Consider the following 15,826-nt stretch of genomic DNA (forward strand, 5'->3'; position numbering starts at 1 on the left):
CCTCCCTGCTCTCCTCCGTCTAGTTTCTCTCATCTGCTCCTGGTCGTCTTCTTCCTGCCCCGTTTCGCGTATCTAGGGTTCACGTGTTATGGCCATTATCTTTGATAGTTTCTCGTATGGACGCGTTGTTCTTAACCGATCTTGAAAGGACGGATTGGATTTTGAAGGTCCAGGCCCGCTGTTTGCAAATCGAACTAGGGTTCGGGAAGGTCTAGGTCCCCTGTTTGGTTAGATTGTATAGTTGAAAAATGTCTGATGTTTGTACTGGGAAGGGCAAGAAGTTAACTGAACTTCTGAATTTCAGAAAGTGCATGCAGTTACTGAAATTTTTGACACTAAATGTGTTTACTCTGAATTTCAGAAACTGCATGCAGTTAACTGAATTTTTTGACACTAAATGTGTGTACTCTGAATTTCAGAAACTGCATGCAATTAACTGAATTTTTTTGACACTGAATGCGTGTACTCTGTTTTTTTAAGATTGTGTGCTCTATTGGTACTGTAATGGATAATTAGCTACTGAATGCGTGTACTGAAAATGTACTCAAAATGTGTACTGTAATGGATAATTAGCTGTTGAACTTGTGTTGTACTTATTTACTTGTTAACTGAATTTTTCTTCAGTAAATTCGACGTACCCTACTTACTGAACTTTTTTTATTTTCACAATGCAGGTGATTTTGATGGCTTGTTTAGTGTTCAGATCCACCACAAGGGTTTCTTCTGTGGGTCAATGTTATGGATCAAGGATTTTCTTTCACAACTGGGACATGACATGGAAGCCTCCAAATTAGATGTGTATTGGTGCCAACCAGGGAAGACCGTTGCTGATGGGCTTAAGCTTATGCAATGTGATGTGATGCAGATATTGTTCTTATGATTATTGCAACAATAGAGCATAAGAACCTAGTGCTTTTAGTAGATCATGGTGAAACTTTGCAGTCGTCAAATGATGATGTTTTGATTACTGGAGTGATAGAACTGCCTAAGGTCATTACTCCCACAAAACCCAATGGAAAAGAAAATGTTAGCTGCTCAGCGAAAGGAAAAGAGTCCAAGACAGAATGTATCAAGGAAAACAAAGAGGAGGATGTCATATGGTGAAGGAACTAACTTCTGGGTTTACAGCTGCAGTGGAGGAAGAGCAAGGAGAGGAGCATGGTCAGAGCAGTGAAGAAGAGGGTGATGTTCAGGATGAGTTAACAGATGAGGATTTTTATGAGAGAGACTTTGATGTGCAAGATGGTGACGATGACATGTTTGATGCACATGTTGACAAAAATGTAGATGACCACAGAGAGAAGACTGAATTTTCTGACTATGAAGCAGAACTCCTAGAAGATGCACCGGAGGACAGCCATTTGAATATGTCAAGAGAAGAGAAAGAGAAGTTGAAGCATAAATTCAGTGTTTTCAACCCTACCACAGACCTGAATGCACCAGTGTTTAAGCTAGGTATGGTATTTGCAGACATGATAGAGCTGAGACATGCTCTCAATGCATACAGTGTCAGAAATAGAGTGAAGGTGAGGAAGCTCAGGAATACTAACAGGTCATTAGAGGCAGTATGCAAGGATGATTGTACTTGGTACTTGAAGGCAGGCAAGGACAATAGATCCAGCAGCATTCAGATCAAGAAGTATACTGACAAACATACTTGCACCAAAGCTTGGGATCTGAAAGTGCTTACTGCTCCCTTTCTTACTAAACAGTTCAGAGAAGAGTTCAGAGGCAATGAGAAAATGCCCTTACTGAAATTTTCAGAGAAGGTGGAACAAGAATTTAACTTAGTTGCTCACAGGAGTAAGTTGGGAAGGGCAAGAAGAGCAGCCGTTAAAGAAATCAGGGGAGAAGATGATGATCAATACAACACTTTATGGGACTATGGGCAGGAGTTGAGAAGGAGCAATCCAGGGAGCCTATTTTTCTTGTGCACAAAGGAAGTGTTTGATGACAAGGCCAAGGTCACAAAGGACCACTTCTCAACATTGTACTGGTCTTATGACGCATGTAAGAGGGGTTTTTTGAAGGGCTGCAGACCAATAATTTTCCTTGATGGTTGTCACATCAAAACAAGATATAAGGGGAATATATTGACAGCAGTTGGGATTGATCCAAATGAATGTATCTTCCCTATAGCATTTGGCATATGTGAAGTGGAGTCAACACACAATTGGGAGTGGTTTCTAGCCTCTTTGAAGGATGACCTGAATATAATCAATACATCAACATTCACCATTATGAGTGATAGACAGAAGGTGAGTCATAGTTTTTTTGTTCTTTTATTTGTAAAATGTTCTATTCCAAAGTTCTGGAACTAGGATGCAAGAAAAGCTCGAGGCTCGTGAACCGCTCGAGATCGACTCGAAAAGAAACGAGCTGAGTTTGAACACTTTATGTAGCTCGACCAAGAAACAAGCCGATGTTGAGCCAATGTTGGCTCGCTCGATTTTAGCTCGATAGCTCGATAGAATATCATTATATGTTAAGTGATGTTTATGTTGTTGTAGGGTTTGACGAATGCTGTGAAGAAAGTTTTCCCTGATTCAGAACATAGGAACTGTGTTAGGCACATTTACCAAAATTTCCACAAAGTACACAAGGGTGAACAACTGAAGAATGACCTCTGGGCCATAGCAAGATCCACTAATGAAGCTGCCTACACCAGAAACATGGATAAGATGAGAGATCACAGCTTTGCAGCATTCAATTGGGTTGAGAACTTGTCCCCAAGAACTTGGATTAAAGCTTTCTTTGACCCTTTTCTGCAAGTGTGATATATTGCTGAATAACATGTGTGAGGTGTTTAACAGGTTAGTTTCATTGTTTGCAAGTATGATGTATTGCTTGATTTCTGTTGCATTTGCTTTCATTGATTGTGTGAACACATATTTGTGCAAATTTGCAGCTACATTTTGGATGGTAGAGAGTTGCCAATTAAATCAATGCTGGATTACATCTTCTGGAAGATTTCAAATAGGATGGTTGGTAAGCAAAGGGAGGCAGAAAAGTGGACAGGCAGGCTTTGCCCCAAGATACAGAAGAAGCTGGACAAGTATGTTGAGTGGGCAAAAAATTGCAGGGTGAGGGAGTATGGAAGAGGTGTATTCTAGATTATCTCATTAAACAACACTTACATTGTTGATCTGAACATGTTGAGCTGTAACTGCAAAAGGTGGGAATTGTCTGGTATACCTTGTCATCATGCAATTGCTTGTTTTAGGCATGAAAGAATTGAGCCTGAGAGCATGGTCCATTCATGCTACACTATTGAGGAGTACAAGAAGTGGTATGGCTTCAATATGAGGCCAATGAGGGATCCAGAGGAATGGGAAAAGATGCATGGCAATCCTGTTTTTCCACCCATATACACCAAAGTAATGGGCAGGCCCAAGAAAAGTAGGAAAAAAGATCCAGAGGAGAAGAAGGATAAGAAAGGAGTTAGGAAGTTGACCAAGCATGGTGTTAGCATGCATTGCTCTGTTTGTGGGGGCGCTGATCATAACAAGAAATGACATTACAAACACGTGAATCAACCACCTACCGAGGAAGCACCTGGGGAATCAGAAGAAGAATACGATGATCCAAGCATAATTGCTGTAAGTTTCTTACATATTTTCTTGTACATTGATATATTACTTGTACTTCTGTAGAACATTATGCCACACAGAGTTTACCCACAGTTTGATCCAACACAAACTCCAGATTCTATGGTTTACAAGATGCAGGAAAGGGTAAAATATGCAGTGTTGGTTCTTTTTGGAATATTTTTTCTGAATTAACAATTGCTCATATGATATGTTATCTGTTAACTATATTGGCAGGAAAAATTTACATACCCTGCACCTATGGACTTTGGTCCCCTGCCTGAGTCTAGCTTTATTGCTAATTCTAGGGACACAATCCCTATAGGCAGGGTGACAACAGCCATGTCCAGGGGCAGGGTGAGAGGAGGAACAAGTGGAAGCAATGCAACAAGAGGAGGAAGAAGTGCAAGAAATGCAACAAGGGGTGGTAGAAGTGGTACCAATGCAAGAAGGGGAGGAAGAAGTGCAAGCAATGCAACAAGGGGCGGCAGAATAGTAAGCAATGCAACAAGGAGGAACTGCTCCAAGTGCAACTAGAGGTGGCAATTACCCAAGTGGAAGTAATCCTCCCAGAGGAGCAAGGGCTGCTGCTCCATGATTCTACAACTTGCTTTTTGGAAATGATGGACAAAGCAGCCAGCAACCACCACTTTTTATGCAGGGAGAAGAAGAGGTACTTGTGAGCCAAAATGCACCCCAAGATGGCCTGTTTGGAGATGGCTGGCCTCAGGACATGCATGATTTCCTATCTCTGTAGTTGGATGACCAAGTGATGAAGTTCATGAATGAACTTTTGTGTAGAATAGTTCATGAATGAACTGCTCCTTTTGTTGGGGTAAATCAGGAAAAAAGACCTTGTTCTGCTTAGGTTTACATGACAAATGAACCATGCTTTTGTCAGTACTAATTTCCCTGTTTAGTATGGATTTTCTTCGCTACTTCTCCCAGTTTGGAGCTATGACATATGTTTACTGCCATATGCCCAAAATCAGTTTGCACATATGTTTACTGTCATATGCCCAAAATCAGTCTGCACATATGTTTTCTGTCATATGCCCAAAAAGAGTGGCCTGCTTTTTGAATTGTTTTACTGAGATTTTTATGCTCAAATACATTCTGCAGATATGTTCACAGCCATAAGCTAAATTGAGTCTGCACATATGTTTTCTGTTATATGCCCAAAAAGAGTGGCCTGCTTTTTGAATTGTTTTACTGAGATTTTTATGCTCAAATACATTCTGCAGATATGTTCATAGCCATAAGCTAAACTGAGTCTGCACATATGCCCGAAAAAGTGGCCTGCTTTTTTCATTGTTTTACTGACATTTTTATGCTCAAATACATTCTGCAGATATGTTCACAGTCATAAACCAAAAAAATGAGTGGCCTGGGATTCGTACCCAGACCATGCTAGCAACAACCCACACCATCTAGCCACTCAGGCAGTGAGACTAATTTGTTTAGTTACGTGTACTCAAGTCTTTTGTACCAACTATTTGTACCATCTCTTTCCTTTGCTCCGCCGCCCGTACGTCTGACAGATGTAAGAGATACGCGCCGGCGACACCCGTGACTACTCCCGCTTTCGCAAGCTCATTCCCGCCATCCAGTACTTCTTCCAAAGCCATTTCCCGCCATTAGCCCGCTCGCCACAGTGTTATTTCCCGCCCTCGACGCACGCTATATAAACACGCTGGTGACCGGGTTTTGGTGGGGCCACTGTCAGCAAGGACATTTTTGTGCAAAAGAAAATAAGTGCAGGGAGGTCTGTGCAAAAATACCACGCATGCGACTCCTTGAAACGGCATGTGTCACTAACAGTGGGCCTCTGCTTGTGTGGCATGCCATGTCATCGGCAAATACGCGGGCAGTCAACGAGAGTGACCGTATATGAACCTAAACGCAAGTTAACTGATCGGAAATCCGTATTTTTAAAGTTGTAGCACTAAACTGCACATCCAACGCAAGTTTAGTGACTACCAGTGATATTACCTCAAAAGAAAAGAAAAGAAATCCCGGTTACCCAAGGGAGCGAGACAGGGGACGCTTAAAGAAACGTCCCCAGGTCCATCCACTCAATAGACCTGATAAAATAAGGAAACATAGACCCAGCAAGGGAAGGGGTCCGTCGGGGTGGTTAGAGTCCAAGAGCCGACGGCGAACGTGCTCTCCTCTCCTCTCCTCGCCTCCCCTCCGGCTCTCTCTCCCCCTCTCCGCATTCCGTCCCACCGCATTCCGGGTATATTTAGCCGCGGCACAGGAGGGATAACCTCCCTAGAGGCAGGAGCGGGGAGGCGCGCGAGCACCCGGACGGCCGTCTCCACCGTCGCTTCTCCGGCCGCCTTCCGTCCAGATCCCTCTTCGCCCAGGTTTTCCTCGCCGTCCCCTTTCCGGCGCCGGTGGTGTCCTCTGACTTGTGCTCTGGATCTGGGTGCGCGCAGACGGTCGGTCGGACAAGATGATGGGCGGCTTCGTCTCCAGGATCCTCCTGTAAGCAGTCGCCTCCCCCCTCCGTTTGAATCTTGAAATTTGAAAACGTGGTCCTGCCAAATTTGTCATTTTGGGCTTGAAAAGAAACTGATCCGAGGCGGCATGGGCATGCACTTTTCTTCTCATTTTCTTCAAATCATAATGCATTGGTTGCTGGTTGGTGCCCGTTCAGAGGGCTCGGAGTACTATTTTGCTTCTTTTTTTTTAAAACAAATCGGGAGATGCCTTGCTTCCTGTCGATTTGTCAACCCGCTTCCCCGGCGTGAAATACGGGCCGGACGCATTCACAAGTTTATAATATTTATTATGCTACATGTTTATTGCCTCAAGGTCGAGGAGCATGGGATTAATTTTTCAATGCATTGCACAACGGTCAAATGTTCTCTTTGCTTACATTCTTATACAGATTTATTCTTTTTGAATATTCTTGTCTTGGCACGTTGATTTAATTTTGATTTCTGCCAGTTCATGTCAAACTCACTTTTCAGGCTTGTTTTGAAACAAGCTCACAAATGTAAACCAACATTGCCCCCACCGACATCTTTTATCGAGATCTGCCTCCATATTAGGCCATGTTTGTTCGTGTTCTTTCAGGCAAGTGCCTCGAAAAATCAGTCCGTTGAAGGATGCTGAGAAGCTCAAATTCAGTGCATCTTCAAAATGGCTAATTGATCCACTTTGTGGATTATTGTAAAGCGGATCAAAGTGTAAAATAAAACAATTTCTTGTTCTAAGTCAAATCACGTGGAAAAGAACTTGATAATAAATCATGGATATTATGTTTATAGCGTGTGGTAGTCAATAAATACTTGCATTTTAGTTTTGGTGTTTGACGCACAATTTACATGCAGGCTGGTTTTTGGCTATGCGTATCCTGCATACGAGTGCTACAAGACTGTTGAACTGAACAAACCTGAGATCGAGCAACTCATATTCTGGTGTCAGTACTGGTAAGGTGGCTCCTTCAGTTATATGATTACAAGTTCACAGCATTAGCCTAGGGGAATAATTTGCAAATTTTGTTATGTTTCTTGTGTCTAGGATTTTAGTTGCCCTTATGACGGTTATGGAGAGGTTTGGAGATTTAACAATATCATGGTAAGACTACCAAGGATTGCATTCTTTCATCAGCTCTTTGGACAAGTCCCTAACATCAGTTTTATCATGTTGAAGGCTACCATTTTACTCAGAGGCAAAGCTGCTGTTCTTTATATACTTGTGGTACCCCAGGACAAAGGTACTCGATCTGTCCCTTGCAACTTCTATTTTGCATATTTCTCTGCACATTTATCTGATCTGTGCTTTCATTGCAGGGGACTACCTACATTTATGGAACTTTCTTTAAACCATACATTTCACAGCATGAGAATGAAATTGACCGTAATTTGCTTGAGTTGAGAGCTCGGGCCAGCGATGTTGTTGTCGTTTATGTCCAGAAGGTTGCTGCTGTTGGACAGAATACCTTCTTTGATGTTTTGAAGTATGTTGCGTCACAGTCACCATCCCAGAAATCAAAGCAACAACGTCCTCAGGTGCGAATCATGTGTACTGTATTATGGTCCTTTCAGTCAAAGCTATTGAACCAATTGATGTATTTTCACCCTGGCGATGTTAATGCACCATTTAATCTCCTTTATGATTCGCTAGGTCTTTCTCCTTTTCTCTTTGCACACTGCATGATAAACGATGCAGTTCTGCATGTTATATGGTGGCCTCTAAAATTTCCAGCTAACATTTGTGATGTATGTCATCTCTGTCCCGTGATAATAATCCGATGGCTCGAGTGATCGGCACCCCTGTAATGTATTGCAGTTTAGGAACACTTAATATGAGTCTCTTTTGGATCAGGACAACTATGTAAAAATCTTGTCTCTTTTGGATTAGCATCGTTGAGTCTAAACAATTGCTGTGATCTAAATACGTGCTGCAGAAAGCTACATGAGTAGCTATGCTGAGTTGCTGATTACAATGCGCATGGCTAAGTCAGCAGAACTTTGTATATGTTGCTAGCATCTGTACTATGAATGCATACTGAACTACGCAGATGCATTTGACATATGAAAAACCTATCATATGCTGTGATAGCATATGAGCTCTTCTTGAGCCATAGGATAAATTTCTGAAGCCTCTCTTTAAGATGCTTTTTTTGTGAGTTCTATCATTATTTCATTTGGATCCTGAAGTGTTGTGTAATTTTGTTATCGCGATCTAGGAAAGGACCAGGAGAATCACAAGTGGCAGTATTTTACTTTAACAATATAAAAACTGTACCTTGGCTTGTACTGAACACCTGATATATAAGTAACTGTGCATTATCACTTACCAGTTATTGAATTCTTCTTGTCATGTATTTTCACTTTTTTCCTCGGGAATATATTCAGTTGTAAACTAGGTAGGATTTTACATAATGCAAACTGTCCGTGGTAAGACGCCAGCATTTTATCCTCCTGTGTATTCAAAAGATTCACAATTTCACATCTACCATCTGGTGGCACTTGCCTGAAACATGATTACATCTTAAGATTCATTTGGAACTGCTATAAAACATGATTACATCTGTCACTTTGTTTGACAAATATATATTGTTCTCTAGCATTTCATCTCATATGTCCTGTAACAAAGAAACATGCCCGTTTGCAAATTGATTAAAAACTGAAACGGGTAGCTAAATACCCTGATATCTAGAAGTGGCCCATTCAAATCATTATATACTGTAATATGAAACGGAACCTTAGTAAGCGCTGAAGTAGTAACTCAATCCTCTATTTTAAATATAAGTTCATTTACTAATGTTAAACTCAGAAAGTCGCACCATCTGGAGTTCTGGACTTTCCTTCCACATGTTGTACAATCTAATGCATAAGAAATGAAGGTTTCTACAATATGGCCGAAGATTGGTTTTAAATAAACTTGGGCTGAATTTAGAAAAAAATTTGTGCGTCTTGGGGGGCTTGTTTGTTCCAGACTGGTTGCATTAACTAATTCTCAAGAGTCAACATGTTATCCATCTGTTCTTTCTATTAAAGTCTCAAATGCAGTTATATATTGAAATCATGTTTTCATTTCCTTCAGGAACCACAGCAGTCACAACCACAACCACAGGTACAGCAGCAGCAACCACAAAGGCAAGCGCAGCCTGTTATGCGCAGAGCTGCATCTATTGCTGCACGGCAAGCAGCAATGGCACAGCAAGCTCAAGAGACCAAGCCCATTTCCCCCAAGTTCAAGCGTCAAGCATCAGCAAAAGGTGGTCCAGCGGCATCCACGAAACCCGCCGCGGCTGCTGCGCCCACAACAAAACCCGATGAGAAGACAAAGAAAAGTGAGGCGAAGCCTGCCGCGGAGCTAGTGCCGGCTCCAGCCGCTGAAGCCGTTGTGCCAAGGCCCGAGCCTAAGGCCCAGCCTGCCCCTGAAGCCGAAGTATCGGACGACATGGCGATCGATGAGGCCAACGTTGCTGTGGAGGGCGCAGAAGAGGTTGACCCTGCACTAGAGGAGGAGACGGTCATGGAGGAGACCATCCGCGTGACACGTGCCAAGCTAAGGAGGCGTGCCGCCGCCGAGGGCCCCGCATGAAACTTAGCTGCAAGCCATTGTTTTATTGGCGCATGGTGTTGTTGCTCCTGTTTTTTGAGTTTTATTAGGTTGTCATGTTGTTTGGTGGAGAGAATATCTGTTGGTCGTCCAATTGGTCCTTCTGTTTCAGAGTTATTATCACCCGTTCCTTTCTTCTTTCCTGTGGCTCTCGCTGGCCTGTTTATGTGCCTGGAAGTTGTAAATATCACCGGGCATGTGTATATACAGATTGTTGGCATGTGCTACGACCTACGAATGCATCTAGCTTGATTCTGGTCATGCCTCGTGTCTGTCTAGAGTCTGCAATCGGCTACTGCATAATCAACATTCTTCTTGTTTCTTACTTACAACATTAGAACTTGTTGGAAAAGGATGTTGTGCATGTTCTTGGAACTTGTTGGAAATGGCTACTCAAAAAGGATATAGTGTAGTTGATTGTGCTGTACACATGTCAAGAAAATAGGTATGCCCAAAGTTGATAGGCCGGTGGCTTGGCCTAGTGCTAGAGAACAACCATGACAAAAGCAGCAGGTAGCTAAGCACCAGAAGTAAAGTTTAGTGTTAGCCAACAGCAGCACTTGTGGAAGCTTTTGCGGCAAGCGAAACGAACAATGGAGTCCGCCTGTATGCTTCACAATGCTGACACGTGTGTCGGTGTGTGAATGATTGGTAGAAAAAAACTGAAAGCAGAGAAGGGGAGAGCTTTAGCAACACACTTGGATGTCTTTTCTGAATCCATGAAAGCACAGATGATGCCTACTACCCTAGTGATTGATCGTTGATATAACATTGATCAGATACACTGATCTTTGTTTCTTCTTCTTCTTTTGCGGGGGAGTTCCATTGATGTTTCGCGAAGACATGGAACTCATATAAACAGCAAAACTTGCTGCGTGTAATTCATTCAAAGTTGAACTAAAACCACGACACCGAAACAGAGGGACTACCTAGGGAGGTTGGTTGCTTTAACAAGGAAACGTTGTTCTGTAATGCTACCTTCGGTCCATAAAAGATGTCGCGGCTAGTTCAAAACTGCGATGCTTATTTTGAATCAGAGGGAGTACTTAAAAACTTGTGCACCTAGAGGCTAGGTGAGTAAAAGGCCAGTAGTATCTTCTTGGCCGTTGCTTAGAAGCTACTGTAAATGATCTCGAGCAGATGTCGATTGCTAAAGCAGGGGAAATGCCAAGAGAGGTCGACACGTTCTTTTTCCTTCTCCTAGTCCTAGCTAGCTCGATCCTTTGTCAAAGACTTCGTTATCCCGCCCAAGGAAAACTCCATTCTTTTGCAGCTGCGCACAGCCAAGCCACAGGTCGACACCGACGGCTGGCCGGCCGGTCGTCGTCGCTTTTGGCCATCATGCCCGGCCACGACGATGGAGACCCGCACCGACCATGACAGATGCCTTCTCCCACCGGAGAAGGAGCCACATCCAAACAAAAAGCTCTCCCCATCGATCCTTTCTTTCTATCTATCTATCTAGCTCGGAATAATAAACAAGCAAAAAGCCCGACCCTTTCACATGAAAATACTACTTCCTTACATATAAGATGTTTTGAATATTTTAATATGAAGTACATACGGACCGAATCAAGTGAACAAACACACTAAAATAAGTTTATATACACTTAATTCACAAAAAACTTAGAACATGTTATATTTATGAGCGGAGGACCGATTCAAAACATTTGTATCTAGATAAATTTAAGACAAGTATGTTAGTATTGATCTCTCCATCAATGGGCCCAAAGGCCCATTGTACCGTTGACTCGCTCCCTGATCGGGGGAGCCCAACCCAACTGGGTTGTGGGCCCCTGTCGCGCCGGCTATAAGAGGGAGGTGGGGGCCACTAGGGCACGCACGCCAAAACAGAACAGCCGCCCACCTCCATAACCTGACCGATGGAGGAAAGCCGGAGAGCGATGGGAAGCTCCACAACACCACAGCCACTGCCCACACATCCCCGTCGCCACCATCGCCCTCTCCACGATGGCCTCCGGCTCGAGTTCATCAACCGCTGGAGAAGGTAGGTTTACCGGATTACTAGCCTACTCCGATCCAATGGATCTAACAAAGTACTCCCTCAGTAAAGAAATATAAAAACGTAGCCGCTCTTATATTCTTTTATGGAGGATAACAATATTAATCATACGGAGATCGAGAATGCGTGCGCGACAGCCCATGGGAATATATATACCCCGGCGAATTCCAACCATGCAGTGCGCTGCGCCGCGTGCGTCGTCGTCGCCGCCGCGATCCCACGGTGCCGTCGCACGAGCGCGCGAGATTACGTTCGGGAAGCACAAACAAATCCGTCCGGGGGAGAACAAGTGGCTGCCGCGCGTACGTGTCCGGCGCACGCGCGTTATCCAGCCGCCGACAGCGCCAAACATTTCCCCGGCCGGCCGCTTTTATTCCCTCCCGCGTCCCTCTCCCGCGCGCAGAAGCAGCAGAACCAAACGCCAAGACGCAAAGCGACCGGGAGCTTCCCGATCCTCCTGTCCTGTAGCCGCGCGTGGGAAAGGGGGGCTGCAACTTTTCCTCGGTGCGGCGGTCAGTCCATCCATATATATAGCAAATGGAGAGGAGCTGGTTCGGGTGGAGGAAGGCGAAGCAGGGCGGAGGTGGCGGTGCCGGCGGCGGCGGCGGGGAGAAGGAGGAGGATCAGGCCAAGGTGGTGGTGGACGGGTCCGGGATACGGGAGCTGGTGGAGGACAGGGAGGCGTTCGGCATGTTCGCGGAGAGCAAGTTCCGGCAGCTCGACGCCGACGGGGACGGCAGGCTGTCCGTGCGGGAGCTGCAGCCCGCCGTGGCCGACATCGGCGCGTCGCTCGGCCTGCCCGCGCAGGGCTCCTCGCCCAACGCCGACCACATCTACTCCGAGGTACGTACGTGCTAAGTGATGCGCTATGGCTACTGCACCAGGCAGATAGCTAGTCTTTGCTGGCAGCCATGATCTCATAGCTTAAGGGGCCATGATCCCAGAGCAAGCATACGAGTTTCTGCTTGGTGGTGTGTGCTCAGTTCGGCGCTTGGCACATGAAACTCCACAGCAAGGTTTCTGTCCGAAACTTACACCTGCATGCACTCACGCCCAGCCCCGGCAGAATTCAGATTTTGGCTGAATTTCAGCGAAATTCGAACCGCTATTTCTGTCCTTTGTCTAACTGAAAGGAAAATGCATGTGTTGCATGAATTCTTTTTATTTGCCACTTTACAGTAAGTGTACTACGATGTGTTGAACTCTTTATAATATGTTGTTCAAAATAACTGCAGAAACAGAAAAGTTTTGTCAGACAAACAAGAAATAGTGAAAAACTGGTTAAAATAGCGGGATTACTGCAATCCACCTCAATGTAAAACACAACCTCAGTTCGTGGCAGGTGTGTGTGGGTGTATATTTTGCTTTTTGCTCGAAAGATGTAATAGCTCTTCGGTATTTTTACCCTTTTCTTTTAAGCATGCAATGTGCTTTCGTTAATTTAACTAGCTAGATCTAAAAAAATTAACCTTTTTTTGTGTGTAGTGATCTAAACGCTCTTATATTTGTTTAATTACAGAGGGAGTAACAAGTTAAGGTCCCATTTCCAATATGCTTCCCTACAAATAATTGCATTAATTCTTGCAATGATATTTATGAGACACATCACATGCACGAGTTCTCGCAATAATATTTATCACATGTAGTGACTTCAGTCGGATACCCTGAAAAGACGACAGCAACGTTCTATGGGCCATACAGAGACACAGGATATCGAACAAGAGGATAGAAAAGTTATGGTTGCTGGCTGGTATACTTAGCAGACGATGATCCTACGTTTGAAGTCGAAATCCTTTTCGCTATCCAATCGCCTACACTAAAAGCTTTAGCCGGTGAAGATTTTTTGAATTCAATGCGGGATGCGGGTTTGCGCACAAGTCCGTGTCGAGATGCCCTGAACCCGAGTTCAGGCACGCCATTGGTGGTTTGGGGGCAGAACCTAAAACATCAACATCAGAGCCTTTATCAGTTTTTCTCATCCTCGTCACCTCGACCATTTACTACAGATCCCGTCAATCTCTTCTTAAATTGGTAAGATTAATTAGTCCAGCAGGTTCAGACAAAACATTTCTGCCGCTGAAAGACCATTTTCTGCCTGAATTCACATGATCTCAGTTAGCTGCCAGGTCCAACTTCAGACAGGATAGACACTTGGACATGAACATGGAAGGAGACTGCCCTGACTTTGAGTTTCTTAAACTATTTTCTCTCTCTAAAGATGTATGCTAAACATAAAATTCCTTTTTCTGTAAGACAGATATACGGTGAACTCCCATAATCTAAGTCGCCAAGTTCAAATTCAGAGAGGATCCTCAATAGAGACCGCACCGATTTTTTTTTTTCTAATAGAAGTCCATACTGGCTTATTTTGTTTGCTCTGTTCACACTCTAAATTGCATGGATATCTTCTGCTGTACATATAAGTACATTTCTGTTTTCTTACACGTATCGCAAACCTGATTGATGTACAGGCTATGAGTGAGTTCACTCATGGTCACGGGAACCAAGAGGGTGTAAGCAGGGCAGAGTTCCAGGAGGTACTGTCCGACATTCTCCTCGGCATGGCGGCCGGGCTCAAGAAGGACCCGATCGTGATACTGCGCATCGACGGCGAGGACCTCAGGGACTTCGTGTCCAGCCCAAGGTATGAGCCGGCAGTCGCTGCCATCTTCTCACAGGTTGTGTCTGGAGACCTCTCTCTCCGGCAATGCGTGCTAGCTGCTGTCCAGCAGCTCGGCGTCGACCACGGCATGCCCCCGGCTGCTGACCCTTGGGTAAGTGAACGAATGAACACTCCTTAGTCCTAGCCATTGTTCTTGTCGGATGTCTGAACATAGATATGTAAGGTTTGTACGACACTGGCAGGTGGTAGAGAACGTGGTAGAACCGGCATTGCAGCAGCTCTCCGCCGATGAGCTCGAGCAACCGTCGTCCCGGGACGTCTTCTTTGAGCAGCTGAAGAAGCTCCTGGGCAGCGTGGCGGATCAGCTTCAGGAGCGGCACGTGATCGTTGCGCACACCGAGAACACCTTCGACGGGAGCGGCGTCAGGAGGCTGCTGGGAAACAAGTTCGAGCTGGACAAGGTACACGATCAAATCCAGAGAGTGACCACGAGACCGTGGTGTTATCGGCAACACTGATGATCTATGATGGTGTAGCTGCTGGATTCTGTGTGGAGGGACGTGCCGGCAGAGCACAGGAAGAAGGCGCCCAAGGGCAAGGAGCACCTGCGAGTCGCACTCGATAAGATGGCCGATGCAGCAAGCTTACCACCTCATGGCGCTGTTGCTCAGGTACTGACACTAGTTTTGTTTCAGCCGGCACAAACAAGACCATGATGTTTACTGGAGAATGAACATCGTTTTGATCGACGATCCTGAAACGTGGCGCAGGTGGACGCCGTGGTGGACGAGGCGCTCAAGGTGGCGGACGCCGGCGACGGGAAGGCGGTTGAAGAAGCCGAGTTCAAGAAGCTGCTGACGGAGGTCCTTGGAGCTGTGATGCTGCGGCTGAGCGGCCAACCAATCTTCTTCTCCACCAGCACCGTCGTCCACGAGCCGCTATCCACTTCGGCCACCCTGTTGCCCTCGCCGGCGGCGGCATCGCCGCCGAGTGAGTAGCAATACGAGCACACGAAAGGTAAATAGCATGGGATGGGCATACGGCCTCCTCCGTAAGCTGTGCCTGTGGTTGTGCTTTTTATCTGATCACGAGCATTCATGCTTTGCTATGGTTGGCTGGAACCTGACGGAATGCAGCGTTGCAGTTCGTCAAATACTCCAGCAGTATGTATATTGACCCTGCTTGATGTATAAGTTTGGAATAAGGCTTCCAAGCCAGAAAGACACATTGTCAATGGGAAATGTTACTGCGTGCGAATGCATTGGTTTGACAAGATGCTATATTACTACGTGCGAGAGCATCCATCTGTTTTTTTTTAAACAGAGGCAAAAGATTTGCCTCATATATTAAATGAGGAGGAGAAAGAGTTTGTTACAACACAGTGCCAAGAAACGGCATGGCAATTACTCTCGCAATAAGAAAGACCCTAAATTTTTCGCCTCGGCTTTAACCCAAAGATTGGACTCTTCGATCACATTGTTTAGCAAGACATGCGGAGGGGCACACTTG

At 45.0% G+C, this 15,826-nt stretch overlaps 2 protein-coding genes across 2 annotated transcripts; both read left to right on the forward strand.

Moving 5' to 3' along the window:
• Positions 1-5,683: 5,683 nt before the first annotated feature.
• On the forward strand, positions 5,684-9,653 carry LOC119290985 (putative HVA22-like protein g). Its single transcript, XM_037569668.1, has 6 exons — positions 5,684-6,077; positions 6,929-7,027; positions 7,119-7,175; positions 7,251-7,314; positions 7,391-7,609; positions 9,150-9,653. The coding sequence occupies exons 1-6, from the start codon at positions 6,046-6,048 to the stop codon at positions 9,651-9,653; spliced, it is 975 nt and encodes a 324-aa protein (XP_037425565.1). The 5' UTR covers positions 5,684-6,045.
• A 2,346-nt stretch (positions 9,654-11,999) lies between these two features.
• On the forward strand, positions 12,000-15,691 carry LOC119290984. Its single transcript, XM_037569667.1, has 5 exons — positions 12,000-12,537; positions 14,166-14,468; positions 14,560-14,778; positions 14,854-14,988; positions 15,088-15,691. Exons 1-5 carry the CDS (start codon positions 12,232-12,234, stop codon positions 15,313-15,315), a joined length of 1,191 nt encoding a protein of 396 aa, XP_037425564.1. The 5' UTR covers positions 12,000-12,231; the 3' UTR covers positions 15,316-15,691.
• The last annotated feature ends 135 nt before the right edge of the window (positions 15,692-15,826 follow it).

The sequence above is a fragment of the Triticum dicoccoides genome, chromosome 4B, assembly GCF_002162155.2.
Source record: "Triticum dicoccoides isolate Atlit2015 ecotype Zavitan chromosome 4B, WEW_v2.0, whole genome shotgun sequence".
NCBI lineage: Eukaryota > Viridiplantae > Streptophyta > Magnoliopsida > Poales > Poaceae > Triticum > Triticum dicoccoides.